At 41.5% G+C, this 17,953-nt stretch overlaps 1 protein-coding gene and 1 pseudogene across 1 annotated transcript in view; both read right to left on the bottom strand.

Moving 5' to 3' along the window:
- Window positions 1–17,665, bottom strand: part of IFNAR1 (interferon alpha and beta receptor subunit 1) — a 31,695-nt gene extending 14,030 nt beyond the window's left edge. Inside the window, exons 1-3 of the mRNA XM_514868.9 lie at window positions 17,416–17,665; window positions 6,313–6,436; window positions 835–1,010 (exon numbers count right to left, since the gene is read on the bottom strand). Coding sequence (XP_514868.2) covers window positions 835–1,010; window positions 6,313–6,436; window positions 17,416–17,491 — 376 coding nt within the window. The 5' untranslated portion in view covers window positions 17,492–17,665. The remainder of the gene's footprint in view (window positions 1–834; window positions 1,011–6,312; window positions 6,437–17,415) is intronic.
- LOC134809236 (upstream stimulatory factor 1-like) lies at window positions 6,715–7,545 on the bottom strand (annotated as a pseudogene).
- Window positions 17,666–17,953: the final 288 nt, after the last annotated feature.

Raw genomic sequence — 17,953 nt, 5'->3', positions numbered from 1 at the left:
TTAATCCATTAAGAAATAACAATGGACTGGGCATGGTGGCTCACGCCTGTAATCCCAGCACTTTGGGAGGTTGAGGTGGGCAGATCACCTGAGGTTGGGAGTTTGAGGTCAGCCTGACCAACATGGAGAAACCCTGTCTCTACTAAAAATACAAAATTGGCCGGGCGTGGTGGTGCATGCTGGTAATCCCAGGTACTCAGGAGGCTGAGGCGGGAGAATCACTTGAACCCAGGAGGCAGAGGCTGTAGTGAGCCGTGATTGTGCCATTGCACTCCAGCCTGGGCAACAAGAACAAAACTCTGTCTCAAAAAAAAAAAAAACGAAAGAAATAACAATGATAAACCTATTTTATGGTAACAAACATTTGCCAAAAGGAACATAGAAACTTCAGAGTGGTGCTGTTTTACATTTTTTTTCCAAATCTTTTGAATGTTTGGATTAATAAAGAAGGCAGATGAATTTCACATTGAATTCTATGTTAAATCAGTGACCATATCACCACATCACACATCAAACAGCCTCCTCTGGAAAACTCCACTGTGAATACAAGAAAGAACAAAAATTAAAAAGGCAACTAAGTCTTAGATTTGTCATAAATATAGCTTTGTCTTTACAGTCCCCTGAAAGGGCCTTGAGGATCACTCTTTGAGAACCACTACTACAGGGAAAGTAGGACAAATGGAGCCATAGCAGGAAGAAGATATAGGTTTAAGGGAATTTTTGTTCTTTTTAAAAGATGTTAGATTTTGCATCATGCAAATGAATGGCTTGGAAAGTGAACTGCTCTGGTAATATTTACTAAAGAATATAATTCAGCTAGCAACTTTTTCTTACCTTTGCGAAATGGTGTAAATGAGTCAACCTCATACCATGAAGAAGTGTTTTCTTTTTCTGCTCTTATACGCAATTTAATTTCTTCATAAACATTCAGCTTGAGTGAAGAAAAGTTGCATTTGGTACTAGTAATATTCTGACACCCAGACAATTTTATCCAATTATCCATCCCAGGTCTTTAAAGTAAAAAAAACAAATGAATGAGTGAGCAAATGTATAAACGTAAGTGTCAAATACTTTCTATTTACTGGTATAAGAGTTATTTCTTAACTCTTAATAACTCTTGTTTAAGAGTTATTTCTATTTTTGGTTTAAGAGTTATTTCTTCTACTTGAGCTAATGTCCTATTAACATTTTAGCATACACCCTTCCACTCTTTTTCAATGCATATAAGCCAAGTTATTACTTATGAAACTGAATTTTAAAATACAGTTCTTTATATAATTTTGTGGGTGGTTGCTTCAGGAAGCAGAGAAATAAATGACCCATAAGGTAAAAGGGGATTTAGTATGTTGGCTCTGTTAAAAATAGCTGTGTGACTTTTGGTAAACTATTTTGTGTTTCTGGATCTTATCTTCCTTATTGAAAGTTTGGAGCCTGGTCAACATAGCAAACCCTGTCTCTATGAGAAATAAAAAAAAAAAAAGGCAAAGCAGGGCATGGTGGCACATGCCCACAGTCCTAGCTACTGGGTAGGCTGAGGTGAGAGGGTCATTTGAGCACAGGGGTTCAAGGCTGCAGGCTGCAGGCTGCAGTAGGCTATGATCATATCACTGCACTCCAGCCTCAGCAACCGAGCAAGACCCTGTCTCTAATAAAATAAAATTAAATAGAAACTGGGGAATTGGATTTGATGATTCCCTTCTGACCTCCTCCTATGAATAGACTTACCTTCCCTAAGAAAGACCTCAGAATCAGTATGGTTTCAAGGTTTCCTCTGCCCTCTCCAAAAGCAAACCATCCCTTCTGCTTGCCTGTCTCCGTAATTTCTTCTATTACATCATCAGAAACCACAAAACTGAAAATGTTTACATAAACAAATAAATTTTTGGAAGTGGAACTGGCCAATCAGAAAGCTGAAGTGATATTAGATTCTTCCTTTCAAAAAAGGGGCAAACATGAAGAATAAAGTGGGCATGGAGTGCCTAAAGCAGAAAAGGACATGTTGCCCAGAAAGGGGAAGAAGAGCTTGCCGGGAAAGTGAGGGATAGAAACGAACTTAGCAGATTTCATTTTTTTTTTTTTTTTTTTGAGACAGAGTCTTACTCTGCTGCCCAGGCTGGAGTGCAGTGGCGCAATCTCGGCCCACTGCAACCTCCACTTCCTAGGTTCAAGCAATTCTCCTGCCTCAGCCTCTCGACTAGCTGTGATTACAGGCGTGTGCCACCACGTCTGGCTAATTTTTGTATTTTTTTTTTTAGTAGAGATGGGGTTTTGCCATGTTGGCTAGACTGATCTTAAACTCCTCACCTCAGGTGATCTGCCCACCTCAGCCTCCCAAAGTGCTGGGATTACAGGCGTGAGCCACCATGCCCGGCCAATTTAGCAGATTTCAGAACTTTTACCTATGTTAAGCCCATTGACCATAAGTAGCAGAGAAACTATCTTCTGGGAAGGCATTTTTGTCAAGCCTAATTCATTAGCTGATTTATTTATTTTTAATAATATCACAGATGCCATTTTAAAGATGATTTAGATATTAGAAACCAGAGATAATACCAAAATAATTTTGTTGCTGAACCAAATACAAGTCTACCTTGTTTTTCAAAATGGAAACATTTTTAAGAAATTAGCAAAAATATACACTAGCATATGAAATACTTCATTCTTGGCCAGTTTTCACTTCCACTTTTACATATCTGAGGCCTGAGATTAGAGCTGGCATTAAAAATACCTTAAACATTCTTGAAAAGGTTCCACATCAGAATCTATTTCTAAAAATCCAGAAACTCTCATTATAAACAGAAAACCTTATCAAAAATTTAAAACTTAATATAATTTCAACCCAACCTCACTGTTTACATCTGTCTTTCCTATTTCAGGAGATGCTGATGCATGCTCCATTAAAACTGTTTCACATCTAATCAAGATATTGCAGCAGAAGCTACTTTTATATTTTCTTAAAAAAATCATTATTGGCCGGGCTCGGTGGCTCACACCTGTAATCCCAGCACTTTGGGAGGCCGAGCGGGGTGGATCACTTGAGATCCGGAGTTCGAGATCAGCCTGATCAACATGGAGAAATTCCGTCTCTACTAAAAATACAAAATTAGCCGGGCGTGGGGGTGCATGCCTGTAATCCCAGGCACTCGGGAGGCTGAGACAGGAGAATCACTTGAACCCGGGAGGCGGAGGTTGCGGTGAGCCGAGATTGCGCCATTGCACTCCAGCCTGGGCAACAGAGAAAGACTCCGTCTCAAAAACAACAACAACAACAAAAAAACTATTATCATATGCAATAATTAGCTCAGAACAGAATATGAAATATGAATATGTAACTAATGTAATATTTACTTCATGAAATCCGTTTCATAATATAACTTCATGCCATCTTTGCCTCTCCTGTTCACTGAGGCAGTCTAAGCAGTCAGAAGAGTGTTTGGCATGAAATATATTCAATATTTGTTGGGTTTTTTTTTTTTTTTTGAGATGAAGTCTTGCTGTCACCCAGGCTGGAGTGCAGGGGCACGATCTCAGCTCACTGCAACTTGTGCCTCCTGGGTTCAAGCGATTCTCCTGCCTCAGCCTCCCGAGTAGGTGGGATTACAGGCACGCACCACCACATCCGGCTAATTTTTGTATTTTTAGTAGAGATGGGGTTTCACCATGTTGGTCAGGCTGGTCTCGAACTCCTGACTTCAGGTGATCCACCTGCCTTGGCCTCCCAAAGTGCTGGGATTACAGGTGTGAGCCACCATGCCCAGCCTTTTTTAACTTTTTAATAACAGCCATTCTGACTGCGGGGAGACAATATCTCATGGCAGGTTTCATTTGCATTTCTCTGATGATTAGAGTGATGTTGACCATTTTTTCACATACTTGTTGGCCACTGTATGTTTTCTTTTGAAAAATATCTATTCCTATCTTTTGCCTACCTTTTGATGGATTTGGGTTTTGTTGTTGATTGTTTGAGTTCCTTGGATATTAAGCTCTTGTTGGATGCATATTTTGCAAATAGTTTCTTTATACAAGTAACATTAAATAAGGGTATCTGAAATAATTCCTTCTCTACCTAAAATAGTTGTTCATAAGGAAATTCCAAACTAAGGGAAAAAACAAAACTGGTAACCAAACTCAAAGTTCAATTTAATGAAAATCTCTAGAGATAAAAAATTTTAAATTATCAATTCTGAGAAAAGTCATATATGAATTTGTGTGTGTATATACATATACATATACATATACAGTGTGTATATGTATATATAGTGTGTATATGTATGTATACACAATGTGTGTATATGTATGTATACAGTATGTATTATATATAGTGTATATATGTATATATACAGTGTTTATTTGTTTATATATGCATACACAATTACTGAAGCTGTGAGATTCATATGCCAGTTTTAGTTACAACTTGAGAATAGTATCACAGCTGTGGCTGAAGTGGTGGGCTCCTGGTTCCGGAGGGCCTAATGCCTTATTTCTTCATTGCCTGCTTTTTCTTGGACAGGGGAACATGGTTGGCAGGTGGGGCCCCAACACATAATTGGAAGGCAAAGTACTGTACTTCCTGATCTGTGTCCCTTCTATATTCCTCCTTCTGCCTGCCTCTCCTCTTGAATAATTAAGTAGAAAGTACTAAGGAAGAGACATCAACACTCCAGAAAAACTGAGTCTTTAGAAATGCAAGGTCCAATATATTGATTTTTATTTTATTTTATTTATTTATTTATTTTTGAGATGGAGTCTTGCTCTGTCTCCCAGGCTGGAGTACAGTGGTGCAAACTTGGCTCACAGCAACCTCTGTCTCCTGGGTTCAAGTGATTCTTCTGCCTCAGCTTCCCAAGTAGGTGGGACTACAGACACATGCCACCATGCCCAGTTAACAATATATTTACAAAGTGTATCTAGGCCAGGGCAGTGGCTCACGCCTGTAATCCTAGCACTTTGGGAGGCTGAGGTGAGCAGACCACCTGAGGTAAGAAGTTTGAGATCAGCCTGGCCAACATGGCGAAACCCCATCTCTACTAAAAATAAAAAAATTAGTCAAACATGGTGGCATGTGCTTGCAATCCCAGCTACTCGAGAGGCTAAGGCAGGAGAATTGCTTGAAACCGGGAAGTGGAGGTTGCAGTGAGCCAAGATTATGCCACTGCACTCCAGCCTGGTCAACACAGCAAGACTCCACCTCAAAAAAAAAAAAAAAAAAAAAGTGTATCTAAAATTAAAATATAGTATATCATAGAGATAATAGGAAAGCCTGATCACAGGAAACCTGGTGGCCTATTCCAAGGTCTTCGATGGGCCTTTTGGAGTACAATGCCATATCTTCAAGATATACCCTAGCTCAGACCCCAGCTTATATTGAAAGAAGCTGGAGCTGGAGAGGATGTGGAGAAATAGGAACACTTCTACACTGTTGGTGGGACTGTAAACTAGTTCAACCATTGTGGAAGTCAGTGTGGCGATTCCTCAGGGATCTAGAACTAGAAATACCATTTGACCCAGCCATCCCATTACTGGGTATATACCCAAAGGACTATAAATCATGCTGCTATAAAGACACATGCACACGTATGTTTATTGCGGCATTATTCACAATAGCAAAGACTTGGAACCAACCCAAATGTCCAACAATGATAGACTGGATTAAGAAAATGTGGCACATATACACCATGGAATACTATGCAGCCATAAAAAATGATGAGTTCATGTCCTTTGTAGGGACATGGATGAAATTGGAAATCATCATTCTCAGTAAACTATCGCAAGAACAAAAAACCAAACACCGCATATTCTCACTCATAGGTGGGAACTGAACAATGAGAACACATGGACACAGGAAGGGGAACATCACACTCTGGGGCCTGTTGTGGGATGGGGGGAGGGGGGAGGGATAGCATTGGGAGATATACCTAATGCTAGATGATGAGTTAGTGGGTGCAGCGCACCAGCATGGCACATGTATACATACGTAACTAACCTGCACATTGTGCACATGTACCCTAAAACTTAAAGTATAATAATTAAAAAAAAAAAAAAAAGAAGCTGGAACACCCAGAAGAAAGAAGGAATGGCTATGGGTTAAAGACGCTGTCTACCACCCTCATCCCCAATTTTTTGCTTCAACACCCAAAGATGTATTTGACTAAGTCTCTGCAGAAACAAAGTTAAAAATATTATGTAAAATAGGCGTAACATTTCTCAAAAATAGAAAAACCAAATACTTTCCAAATCTAAAAATTATGGTGTTGTTAAACTTGTAAAAATTATTCAGGTCATTCTGACAAATCAGTAACTAGAGTCACATACTTTTGATAATCGAATGAAAAAGTCACATTCCCGACAGACTCATCGCTCCTGTTCCACCTCAGGATAAAGTTGTCATCTATGATGTCGACCTCTACTTTTTGAGGAGATTTTAGATTTTTTCCACCTATAAAAGCAACAAGAAATAAGAACATTATATACAAACTGTACAGATATTCTAAATGTTATTCTATCCCTCACATCCCTGATTAAAGAATGAATACAGTGAAACATAATGAAGTATATTTTAAAAATCTAAAAAAACTAATGACTGCTCCCAGCACAGGGATGCTGATAATTACATTTCTGCATCTGAGAGAGCTGAAAAAAGAGTTGATTTTTTTTCCTCTTTGAAATAGAGTTGTCTTTTAATTAAAAAACAAATGGTCTCTGCATAAAAATAGAATTTTTCTTGGTCTTAGAAGTGACACCGATGAGTCACTCTTATGATGAGGTTCAACTGTTTTATGGCCTCAGTTTGATTTCACATTGTATGTTCATAGATAGATAGAGATACTTCTTGACTTACAATGGTGTTACGTCCAAATAAATAAGGTTGAGTCCTAGGGGCAATCAAGTGCTGGCTTCCTCCCTGCAGTACTCCTTGTGGTGACATCATCACAAATAACTGACCAGTGCCAGGAAGAGTCACCTGCCCAAGAAGTGCCTCTGAGCCCTGGGTAGTAACAACAGCAGCTGTACTCCCTGATGTGGTACCCCCTGCCCCATCTCCCACTGCAGGGGTGGGAAAGTATAGTGTATCTCAGCAGCTTTCCCCTCTGTGTTAACTGCATCATAACTGGTGATATCACCCTGGATCACCACCTGGGTCACGAATTGAGTGGTAGGATAGCCACTGATGGCACCAGTGCCCTCAGTCTGGACATCCAGCTGCCCCTCACACACCTGGATCACCCTGCGCATCACTTGACACTGGGGTCAGGGAAGGTGGCAGCTGATTGGATGCTGGCAATAGCCCCACTGGCTGGGTCTTCCCCAGTAGCCATTGCACCTGCCTGAATCTGCACTGTCCCCTCTGTCTAGTGCCCTTTCATTTCCCCTTTCAGGACTTCCTTAAGCATTTCTTGCAGGGCAGTTCTAGCAGTAATGAACTCCCTTAGCTTTTGTCTATCTAAGAACATCTTAATTTCCTTAAGCTTTTGAAGGGCAATTTTGCCGTATACAGGGTTTTGAGTTTTTTGGTTTTGTTTTTTTTAGCACTTTGAATACACTGGTCTCCAAAGTATCAGGTGAGAAATCTGCTGATCATGTTATCAAAGATCCCTTGTGTATGACAAGTCACTTCTCTGTCTTTGGCTTTCAAAAGTTTGACTGTTTCTTGGTGTGGTCTCTTTGAGTTCACTGTACTTGGAGTTTGCTGATCTGTCCGAAGCTGAGAGTGGGGTGCTGAAGTCCCCAACTACTATCATATTGGAGTCTATCTTTCCCTTTACGTATAGTAATATTTACTTTATATATCTGGGTGCTCTGGTGTTGGGTACATGTATGTTTAGAATTGTTATATCCTCTTGCTGAATTGGTCCCTTTATCATTATATAATAACCTTCTTCGTCTGTTTTTACAGTTTTTGACTTAATGTCTGTTTAATCTGACATAAGTATAGCAATTCCTGACAGCTTTTGGTTTCCATTTGCTTGGAATAACTTTTTCCATCCCTTCAATTTCAGTTTATATGTGTCTTTATAGGTGAAGTGGGTTTCTTACAGAAAGCATATAATTGAGTCATTTAAAAAATATTCCGCCAGTCTCTTTAAGTATGGAATTTAATCCATTTACATTTAAGATTATTATTGATATTTGAGCCCTTACATTTGTCATTTTGTTAAAGTTTTCTAATAATATCCTTTGCCCCTTTCTTCCTCTCTTATTATTTATCATTGTGGTTTGATGGTTTGATAAGGTTTAATTCTTTTCTCTTTCTCCTTTGTGTATCTGCTCTATCAGTGAGTTTTATACTTTTCCATGTTTTCAAGATACTGACTGCTCTCTTTTCACTTCCAGATGTAGGACTCCCTGGAGCATTTCTCATAAGGCTGGTCTAGCAGTGATGAATTCCCTCAGTTTTTGCTTGTCTGGGAAAAACTGTATTTCTCCCTCATTCCTGAAGGATAGTTTTGCTGGGCATAGCATTCTTGGCTGTTTGAGTATATCATCCCATCCTCTTCTGTACTGTAAGGTTTCTGTGAAGAAATCTGCTGTTAGCTGAATGGGGATTTTCTTAAATGTGACTTGATGCCTTTCTCTTGCTATTTTTAGAATTCTCTCTCTGTCTTTGACTTTTGACAACAGATAATAATGTGCTTTGGAGAGAACCTTTTTGGGTTAAATCTATTTGGGAATCATTGAGCTTTCTGGATCTGGATGTCTGTATCTCTCTCCAGACTTGGGAAGTTTTCAGCTATTATTTCATTAAATAGTTTGTATATGCCTTTTACCTTTTCTCCTCTTTCTGTAACTTACATAGTATGAACGTTTGTTCCTTTAATGATGTCCCATAAGTCTTGTAGGGTTTCACTTGTTTTTTCTACAATTGAGTAATATCAAATGGTATATCTTCAAGTTCAGAGATTCTTTCTTCTGCTTTACCAAGTCTGTTATTGAAGCTCTTTAATGTATTTTTTAAATGTAATTCATTGAATTCTTCAACTGTAGGATTTGTTTGGTTCTTTTTCATCATGTTTTAATTTTTTTGTTGAATTTTTTGTATTGTGAATTGTTTTCCTGATTCATTGAACTATCTGTATTTTCTTGTATCTTGTTGAGTTTCCTTAAGATCATTAGTTTGAATTCCTTTTCCAGCAATTTGTTGATCTTCTTTTCATTGGGCCACCGTTAGAGAGTTCTTACTTTCCTTTGGTGGTGTCATATTTCCTTGCTTTTTCATGTTTTTGTGTCTTTGTGTTGATAGGATAATTACCTCTTCCAAACTTTACAGACAGTGGCTTTCAAAGATAAAGTCTTTTATTAGCAGTTGGGTTTCAGTATGCTGGTTTCGAAGGGTGTGGTGACTGTTTCCTGACAGATGCAGTGGTATGGTAAAGCAGCTGCTTTACCTGTGTTCAATGTCAGTAGTAAATGGGTGCCTCAGAGGCCTAGGCTGCAGAAGTTTGTGGCAGTGGTAGTGTAGGTTGTTAATGTTCTCAGTGTTGAAGGCTTTTAGGATCCTCCTATTCTTGTCTTCCCCACAATGGGGAGACTCAGCCAAGGCGATACCTCTTGGTGTCAGGTCTGACAGGGGCTATATATATGCAGCTGTAGCAGCTCTTGATTCCAGATGAAGGTATTCAGAGTGGCTACTGGGCAAACATCCTAGGCTCAGGATCTCACAAACCTATTGAGACACTTGGTTGCTGAGGTGGGTTTGCTCTCTGTGGCAGGGCTTGGACGTAGTTGCTCATAGAGCCAGGATTTGTGACCTGGAGGTGCTTCCTGGCAGCTCAGGCCCAGAGAATGGGTTGTAGCTTTGATTCTACCCCTATGGGGGTCAGGGCATAGCACTGGCCTGACTATAAAGAAGGGGTTCTCTGGAGGTTTGGGCCTGGGGAGCAGGGTATGGTTTTAATTTGGGAATATGAGCTAATAGGGCTCAGTGGCAACACAGGTCCCAAGGGATGAGGCACCATGAAGTCATGACTCTAAATCTTGGAATAGCTGGGGATAAGCAGTACCCCAGACTGTGAGGCCAGGTGTAGCAGCAGCAGCAAGTACTACAAAATGGTGAAGCATAGCTGTTGTCTGGGCTGGGAATGGGGGGTAGGGAACAGCACAGTGATGACTCCACTCCTCAGAGTGTCTCAGCAGCTCAGGCTCTAGAAGACTAGTCCAGCTCCAGGGAAGCGGGGTACTACAGTTATTTGGCCTGTAGAACAGGGTGTCTCAGCTCAGCCACTGCTCTGTTTCCCTGAGACATAGGGTACTACATCAGCTCAGCCCTGGGATGCATAGCTGCTCGGTTTGGCCAGGGCACTGATTCTGCAGGGAGTGATGTGCTCCTTCAGCTGAGGCCCAGGGAGTGTGACTGCTCTGGGTGGTTCAGGCCCTGTTTCCCTGGAATGCCGTATACCACTTCAGCTTAGGCACAGGGGTGCATGACTGCTCTGGGTGGCCAAGGTAGTGTGTTCCCAGGAAATAGGATACTGCTTCAGCTCTAGCCCAAGGGCGGTGGGGTAGGAGTAGGTGGAGTAGTTCCACCTCTGCTTGACCCCACAGGGAAGGGTGTAACAGCTGCTTAAAGTTTAGCTTAGGGATGTTGAGCCACCAGCCTGGCATGGTTCAGATGAAAGGAAGCCATGGCTACAAGTCCCCGAAGCAAGACACACTCCAGAAGTAGTTCCAGTTCCAAGGTGGAGTGGCACAGTAGCTGTGTGGGCCACAGCAGGTGGAGCACAGTGTTGGCTCCTTCTCTGGAGGGAACACAGCTGTGCAGACTCTAGGCAGCTTCCTCAGCTTGGCTTAGTTGCTGTCTGGACTCTAAGGAACCCCAGTGGTGAGATCTGTTGGTGCCCATGGTGTAGCTGGGATCTTCTTGTTTATCTCCTTATGGCCATAGGAAGAAGTTCCTCCTGGTTCCCAGATGATCCTAGGAATCCTGGCATTTCCTCCCATTCTCCATGTGGCCATCCCACTTTTCTCTGCTCACTAGGATTTCTGTTACTTCTTTGATGCACTCTAGCACTCTTAGTTAAGTTTGCTAAAATGTAGTTGTTTATTTGTTGTTCTGGCTGTCTTATGAGGGGATGAGCAGAAGGGGCTTCTAGTTGGCCATCTTGCTAACATCACTCTCCCAGACTACATTGTGTGTGTGTGTGTTTGCTTTGTTTAATTGCTGTGTAATTGTTGTTAATCCTGTGCCAAGGATCAGCTTGAGCTATAAACTTAAGGTCTCTCCTGAGCCTTTCCCTAGGTATGTACAGTGACTTTCTAATTTTCCCCATAAATGCAGTTGTTTTTAAATGTCCTAGTCTTTAATATCCGGCTCCCAAAAGTGAAAGAGAAAAATGAAGCAGAGGGAGATTTCTAGCCCTTTAAATCCATGGGGCAGGGGAGTGAGTGGGGAGGGGGTTGTAACAATGAGTAAGGTGTAACAACAACAACCGCCCATCTCCTTGCGCTTTTGTGACGAGAAGGAGCAATGAGCAATTAAGAGCACAGATCCCAGATATCTGGATGGTGTGTTTCTTTTTGCCCACCTGATTCCTGTAAGTTGTGTGCAGATTGCTCTAATAACGTGCACAGCTGTCTGCTAAGGGTTGAGAGGTGGAAGATGGGTAGCTGCTACTGTACTAAGAGCTCAAATAGACCAAAATTAACTGCAATTTACCATCTAAGCCTGTCCCCTGGAAGTTGCAAGCCTGCAATAGACTCCAGAGTTCCAAAATAGTTACATCAGATTCTGCCAGTACAATTCTTGTCTAGGTGAGGAGACAGATTCCTGGTGCTTTCTACTCTGCCATCTTTCCAGAATCCTCAAAAGAAGTATTTGTAAAAACTGCTTCTTTGTGTTAAACATAAATCTCCAACTAGATTGCAAGTTCCTTAAGGGCAGAATTTATATCGCTTCATACTTGATTTGCATTTTTTCAGAGTATCCAGCATAATGGTGCATTCACAGGAACTCCTTAAATATCATAAAGGACTGATCTCTCACTTTGATAAGCTATGTATTTTTTAAAAGATCAGCTTTTAAATTTATTTATGGTTCCTACAATATTTCTTTTACTTCTGCCTTGGGGCAATCATGTTATCTTGTTGTAGACTTGTTCTACCACAGGGGTTCCTGTATAGAACTTTCTTAATTGAGACAGCTTCTTGCTCTTTCCAGTTAGATCTTATAGTATGGGGTCAAAAGGGGAGACAGCTGAGAAAACACTTTTTTTTTTTTTTAAACTTAATGTGGTACCCATCAGGTCTCCCCATCCTCAATTTTCTGTTTCATACTTGGAGTCTCTAAAACTTCATCCCTGAATAGAATACATCACATCCCCTTATCCCACTCTAGAATTCTTAACTTGGTTCTCATCCATTTGTTAGAATTTATAGATTCTATGCAGCCAAAGGGTAGCAACTGGGTTTACAGAGTTTAACAAAAGATCTGATGGCATTTGTAGTATTTACAATATCTTGTGCAGAATAATATAATTCTAGTAATTTTGGGCCTTGAGACAAGAATAGAAAATGTTATAGGGTACAGCTAGTGATTTCCTCAGGGAGAAAAAAAATCCTTTACTGCTAAAAGAAGGAGACCCTGAAGTTACAGGCATGTTGGCATTTGGAAGACCAATGAATAACTGACTGATAAATGGACAGGGGCTTGGAAATAAAGTTATTAAACAGGATTTTAGTTTTCACAGATTTTGCTCTATTAGTATTGGCAATCTCCTTTTAATAATTTTTTCATAAATTGTTATGTAACATTAACATACAATATATTAATTTACTAGTATATTAAAATGTTTTATATTAGTATATTAACAATTAATTACCCCACATGTAAATGTATAAATGGACATTTAATCTAATATATATATAATGCATTTATAATTTTGGTTGCTTTCAACCTTTCACATTCATCTTCATGACCAAAATGGTTTACTATATCTTTAAGTCTGACATAAATCCAAATATAGATATCTGTACAAATATGTAAGTAAATGTCTTCCCATATTTTGGATAGTTTTCTTAATCTAGAGTCCTAGAATTGCATTTACTAGGCTAAAAGGTACATTTATACAACTTCTGAAAGACTGAGCAACATTACAATCTCACTGAGATAACTTTCAGGATCAGCTTGAGCTGTAAACTTAAGGTCTTGAGTTTTCAACATGATTTTTTTTGGGGAAAAAGTAGATAGTTACGTAAACCAAAAATAAAATTCTAAGTCCCCCAACCATCAGAATGGACCCCTTCTCCTGACCAAGGGTATTCCAAAGCTAACCTGAAAAACTACTTCAGGCCATGATGTGAAGTGAGGTTTGGATATGCCTCATTATACCCTCCTCTCTTCTGGAATTCAGAAAAAGCTAACCACCATTAACAACAACACAGACGTTAAGTTTCACAAGAAACAGTTACAATCTATTCTCTCTGAAGCCTGCTATCTGCAGGCCTCATCTGCATCAAGGGTGTCCACTCTTTTTGCTTCCGTGGGCCACACTGGAAGAACAACTGTCTTGGGCCACACACAAAATACACTAACAATATCTGATGAGCTAAAAACAAACAAACAAACAAACAAACAAAAAACAGAAAGAAAACAAACAAAACAAAACCCCCTCATGTTTTAAGAAAGTTTACGAATTTGTGTTGGACTGCATTCAAAGCCATCATGGGCTGCACGCGGCCAGTGGGCTGTGGGTTGGACAAGCTTGATCTGCATGATAAAATTTTGGTCTCCACAACCCCTTAGGACATCCCAGACATTCCTTTCCATTGATTTCAACCAATTACCAATCAGAAAATCTTTAAATCTACCTATGACCTGGAAGCCTTGCTTTGAGTTGTCCTGCCTTTCCAGATCGAACCAATCAAATGTACATCTTAGATGTACTGATTGATATGTCTCCCTAAAATGTATAAAAGCAAGCTGGACCTTGACCACCTTGGGCACATGTGGCCAGGACCTCTTGAGGCTGTGTCATGAATGCATCCTTAACCTTGGCAAAATAAACTTTCTAAGTTGATTTCAGACCGGTCTCAGATATTTTTGGGCTCACAGTTAACTGAAAGATACTGATAATTAGGCCCTTAACATACAAGTGCATATGTCTTTATAGCAGCATGATTTATAGTCCTTTGGGTATATACCCAGTAATGGGATGGCTGGGTCAAATGGTATTTCTAGTTCTAGATCCCTGAGGAATCGCCACACTGACTTCCACAATGGTTGAACTAGTTTACAGTCCCACCAACAGTGTAAAAGTGTTCCTATTTCTCCACATCCTCTCCAGCACCTGTTGTTTCCTGACTTTTTAATGACTGCCATTCTAACTGGTGTGAGATGGTATCTCATAGTGGTTTTGATTTGCATTTCTCTGATGGCCAGTGATGATGAGCATTTTTTCATGTGTTTTTTGGCTGCATAAATGTCTTCTTTTGAGAAGTGTCTGTTCATGTCCTTTGCCCACTTTTTGATGGGGTTGTTTGTTTTTTTCTTGCATTATTCACAATAGCAAAGACTTGGAACCAACCCAAATGTCCAACAATGATAGACTGGATTAAGAAAATGTGGCACATATACACCATGGAATACTATGCAGCCATAAAAAATGATGAGTTCATGTCCTTTGTAGGGACATGGATGAAATTGGAAATCATCATTCTCAGTAAACTATCGCAAGAACAAAAAACCAAACACTGCATATTCTCACTCATAGGTGGGAATTGAATAATGAGATCACATGGACATAGGAAGGGGAATATCACACTCTGGGGACTGTGGTGGGGTGGGGGGAGGGGGGAGGGATAGCATTGGGAGATATACCTAATGCTAGATGACGAGTTAGTGGGTGCAGCGCACCAGCATGGCACATGTATACATATGTAACTAACCTGCACAATGTGCACATGTACCCTAAAACTTAAAGTATAATAATAAAAAAACAAAAAAACATACAAGTGGACAATCAGGAATTTAAATTGTTTGGCCTTTGGGAAAACAGTCTAGTCTGGTTAAGCCCCAAGGCTATTAGGCCAGACTCAGGATTTGACTTCCCACTCCTCCACGGACTGGCCTATACAGCCTCAGGCAAGTTACTTGATCTCTCCGTTGCTCAGTTTCCTTGTCTGTTAACTAAAGATAACAGTATCTACACTGCTCTGAAAGCTTAATGAGTTTATACCTTTAAAACACTTAGATTACTGCCTGGCACACAGCTAAGAGCTTAAGAAATGATAAATGCCTATAAATTATATCTTGCCACCTGTCCGCTAACCTAATTTTAAATTAATTTCTTAATGCACACCCTCCTGGAATGTCAATTTTATATGAAAATTCTGGGAAAGCTCTTTTCACATCAAACCAAACATGAGTTTAATGCAAGTTTTTCATAAATAAAAGACTTCAAAGAAATTACTATGGGATGCACCAGGACCCTAGTACCCACATCCTAGGAAAAGTATACTACATATTTGTGGAAAAGTTTGAGAAATAGGATATCATGTACCACACAGGTATATGGTTTCCTAAGCCAACAGGTAAAGTATTTTGAACTCACTTGCAGGCTCACAGACCACCTGGACTCCTGCACTGGGATGCTAGCCCTGATTCTCTTTGGGTACCCCTCCTCACTACAAAATTACCTCTCACTCTCTATCAACCTTGTAATAGTTGCCATTCCCCCATGCATCCCAAGTAAGTATGAAGAATTTCAGCAAATTAGCCTGGTGACGCCCTGCCTTTGTATTTTTCTTTTATTATTTTTGTAAAAAAAAAAAAATCTCAGGACCTCTCCCAACTTTCTTACGCAAAAGTGAAGTTAGTTAAGCCCAGAGGCCAAGTGACTGCAACACCCTCTTCCAAATGAATGGCTGTTACTAGCATTATGCTTCAGCCAAATCCCCAAGGAAGGATAAAAAGACTCAGCCATCTGCGAAGGGCTACCCCGACAGATCATTCATAAGTCAATTCTTTGCTGGTCTCCCATAAACAAGGGGATGCCAACTGTAACTTCAGGTCTACAACCTAAGTCTAGTTCCTAAAACTAAAGTCTAAAGCATAAATAGATCGGGCGTGGTGGCTCACACCTGTAATCCCAGCACTTTGGGAGGCTGAAGTGGATTGTTTGAGGTCAGGAGTTCGAGACCAGCCTGGCCAACATGGCAAAACGCCATCTCTACTAGAAATACAAAAAATAGCCAGATGTGGTGGCATGCACCTGTAATTCCAGCTACTCAAGAGGCTGAGGCAGGAGAATCGCCTGAACCTGGGAGGCAGAGGTTGCAGGGAGCTGAGATCACGCCTCTGCACACCAGCCTGGGCAACAGGCTGTCTCAAAAAAAAAAAAAAAAAGTATAAATAAAAATGTCTTCCCATATTTTGGACAGTTTTCTTAGTCTTGGGTCCTAGAATTGCATTTACTAGTTTAAAAAGTATGACTATTTTTATGACTTCTGAAAGACTGAGCAACATTACAATCTCATTGAGATAACATTTCATTGAGTTTTGAACATGATTATTTCTTTGGGAAAAAAGTAGGTAGTTAAGTAAACCAAAAATAAAATTCTAAGCCCCCCAACAATGTGAATGGACCTCTCCCCTCAACAAATGGCATTCCAAAGTTAACCTGAAAAGCTAGTTCAGGCCTTCCACACTGACAATGTCAATTACAAGCTTATCTTCTCAGGTGCAAAACAATCAAGACTCCACCTACCCAGAGGCATCTGCATAACTGACTCCCTTTACTCTCTTTTTCTCTTCAAGACACTCATGGTATCTTAAAATACAGATTTCTTGGGCACTAACTAAATTCTCACAGAACTATTTGCCTTACTGCCTTCCTGCCCCACCTCCTGAAAACCTCTGGAAAACCAGTCACAGACGTGTCTGTGGCTCACGTTTTTCCCGGATGCGCCCTGAAGCAGGCTTAGTAAATCTCGAGGACTGACAATTATGCTTCAGTCACTCCGACTGTCATTTTTTATTGGCCTGTATGAATCCTGAGGGCAGAGAAATCCTGGCCACACTTAGCTCACTCCCCCGTGGGACTGGGCGCCTATTCACCAGATTGAGGAAATGCATTTCGGAAAATGTTTTGTTTACTATCAAACAGACCAGCGGAGCCGCGGTACTTTCCCGGAAAGAATCAAACTCGACATAAAGCTCTGGCACCGCCACTTCACCGGGGTGGGACCCGGGTGCTCCCGAGGACCCGTACACGGCCACAAGCAAGCGGCGAGAGAGGACCCAGAACACCACTTTCTCCTGATTGATTTGCGAGCCCAGGTCGGGTTTAATCTTTGGCGCGGCAAAGTGGACCGAAGGTTTCCCAGACTGGGCGTCTGTCGCCCCCAACAGCATCGCCGCCCCCGTAGCCCAGCTGCGCGCCCTACCTCCCGCCCTGCGCCAAGACTCTCCTCCCCGCCTCTCACCTGCGGCTGCGGACAACACCCATGGCGCCACGGCGACGAGCACTAGGGTCGTCGCGCCCAGGAGGGCGACCATCATCTGGGAGCCGCCGCAGGTCCCACCAGTTACATGTCCGCGCACGCGCCGCTCCTCTCAGCTGCCATCGCCCCGTCCTAAGTCACACCGCCCCTCTGCGCACGCGCTGCCCCTCTTAGCTCTCACCGCCCCTCTACGCACGCGTCCCCTCTTCTGGCACACACCGCCCCTCCGCGCACGCGCCGTTCCTCCACGCACGCGCCTTTCCTCCTAGCTAGCACCCCTTCTCCAAGCTCTCATTGCCCCATCCTAGTTGCAGCACCCCTGTGCGCGCGCGCCTTAGAAATCGCAGGCCTCCTGCATTCTCTTCTTCCTCACTCTTTCCGGCCTGTGGCCGGTCTGGAGCACTTCACCATCGCATTCCAGGACGACTTCCCCTCACAGGAGGCCTTGACCTTCACAGGATCGCGGCACACACCTGCGCAGACCCAGCGACTTTGGAGTTCCCGCGTCTCTTCCCCATGT

The sequence above is a fragment of the Pan troglodytes genome, chromosome 22 (genome assembly GCF_028858775.2).
Source record: "Pan troglodytes isolate AG18354 chromosome 22, NHGRI_mPanTro3-v2.0_pri, whole genome shotgun sequence".
Taxonomy (NCBI): domain Eukaryota; kingdom Metazoa; phylum Chordata; class Mammalia; order Primates; family Hominidae; genus Pan; species Pan troglodytes.
This window is presented reverse-complemented; position numbering and strand designations above follow the sequence as displayed.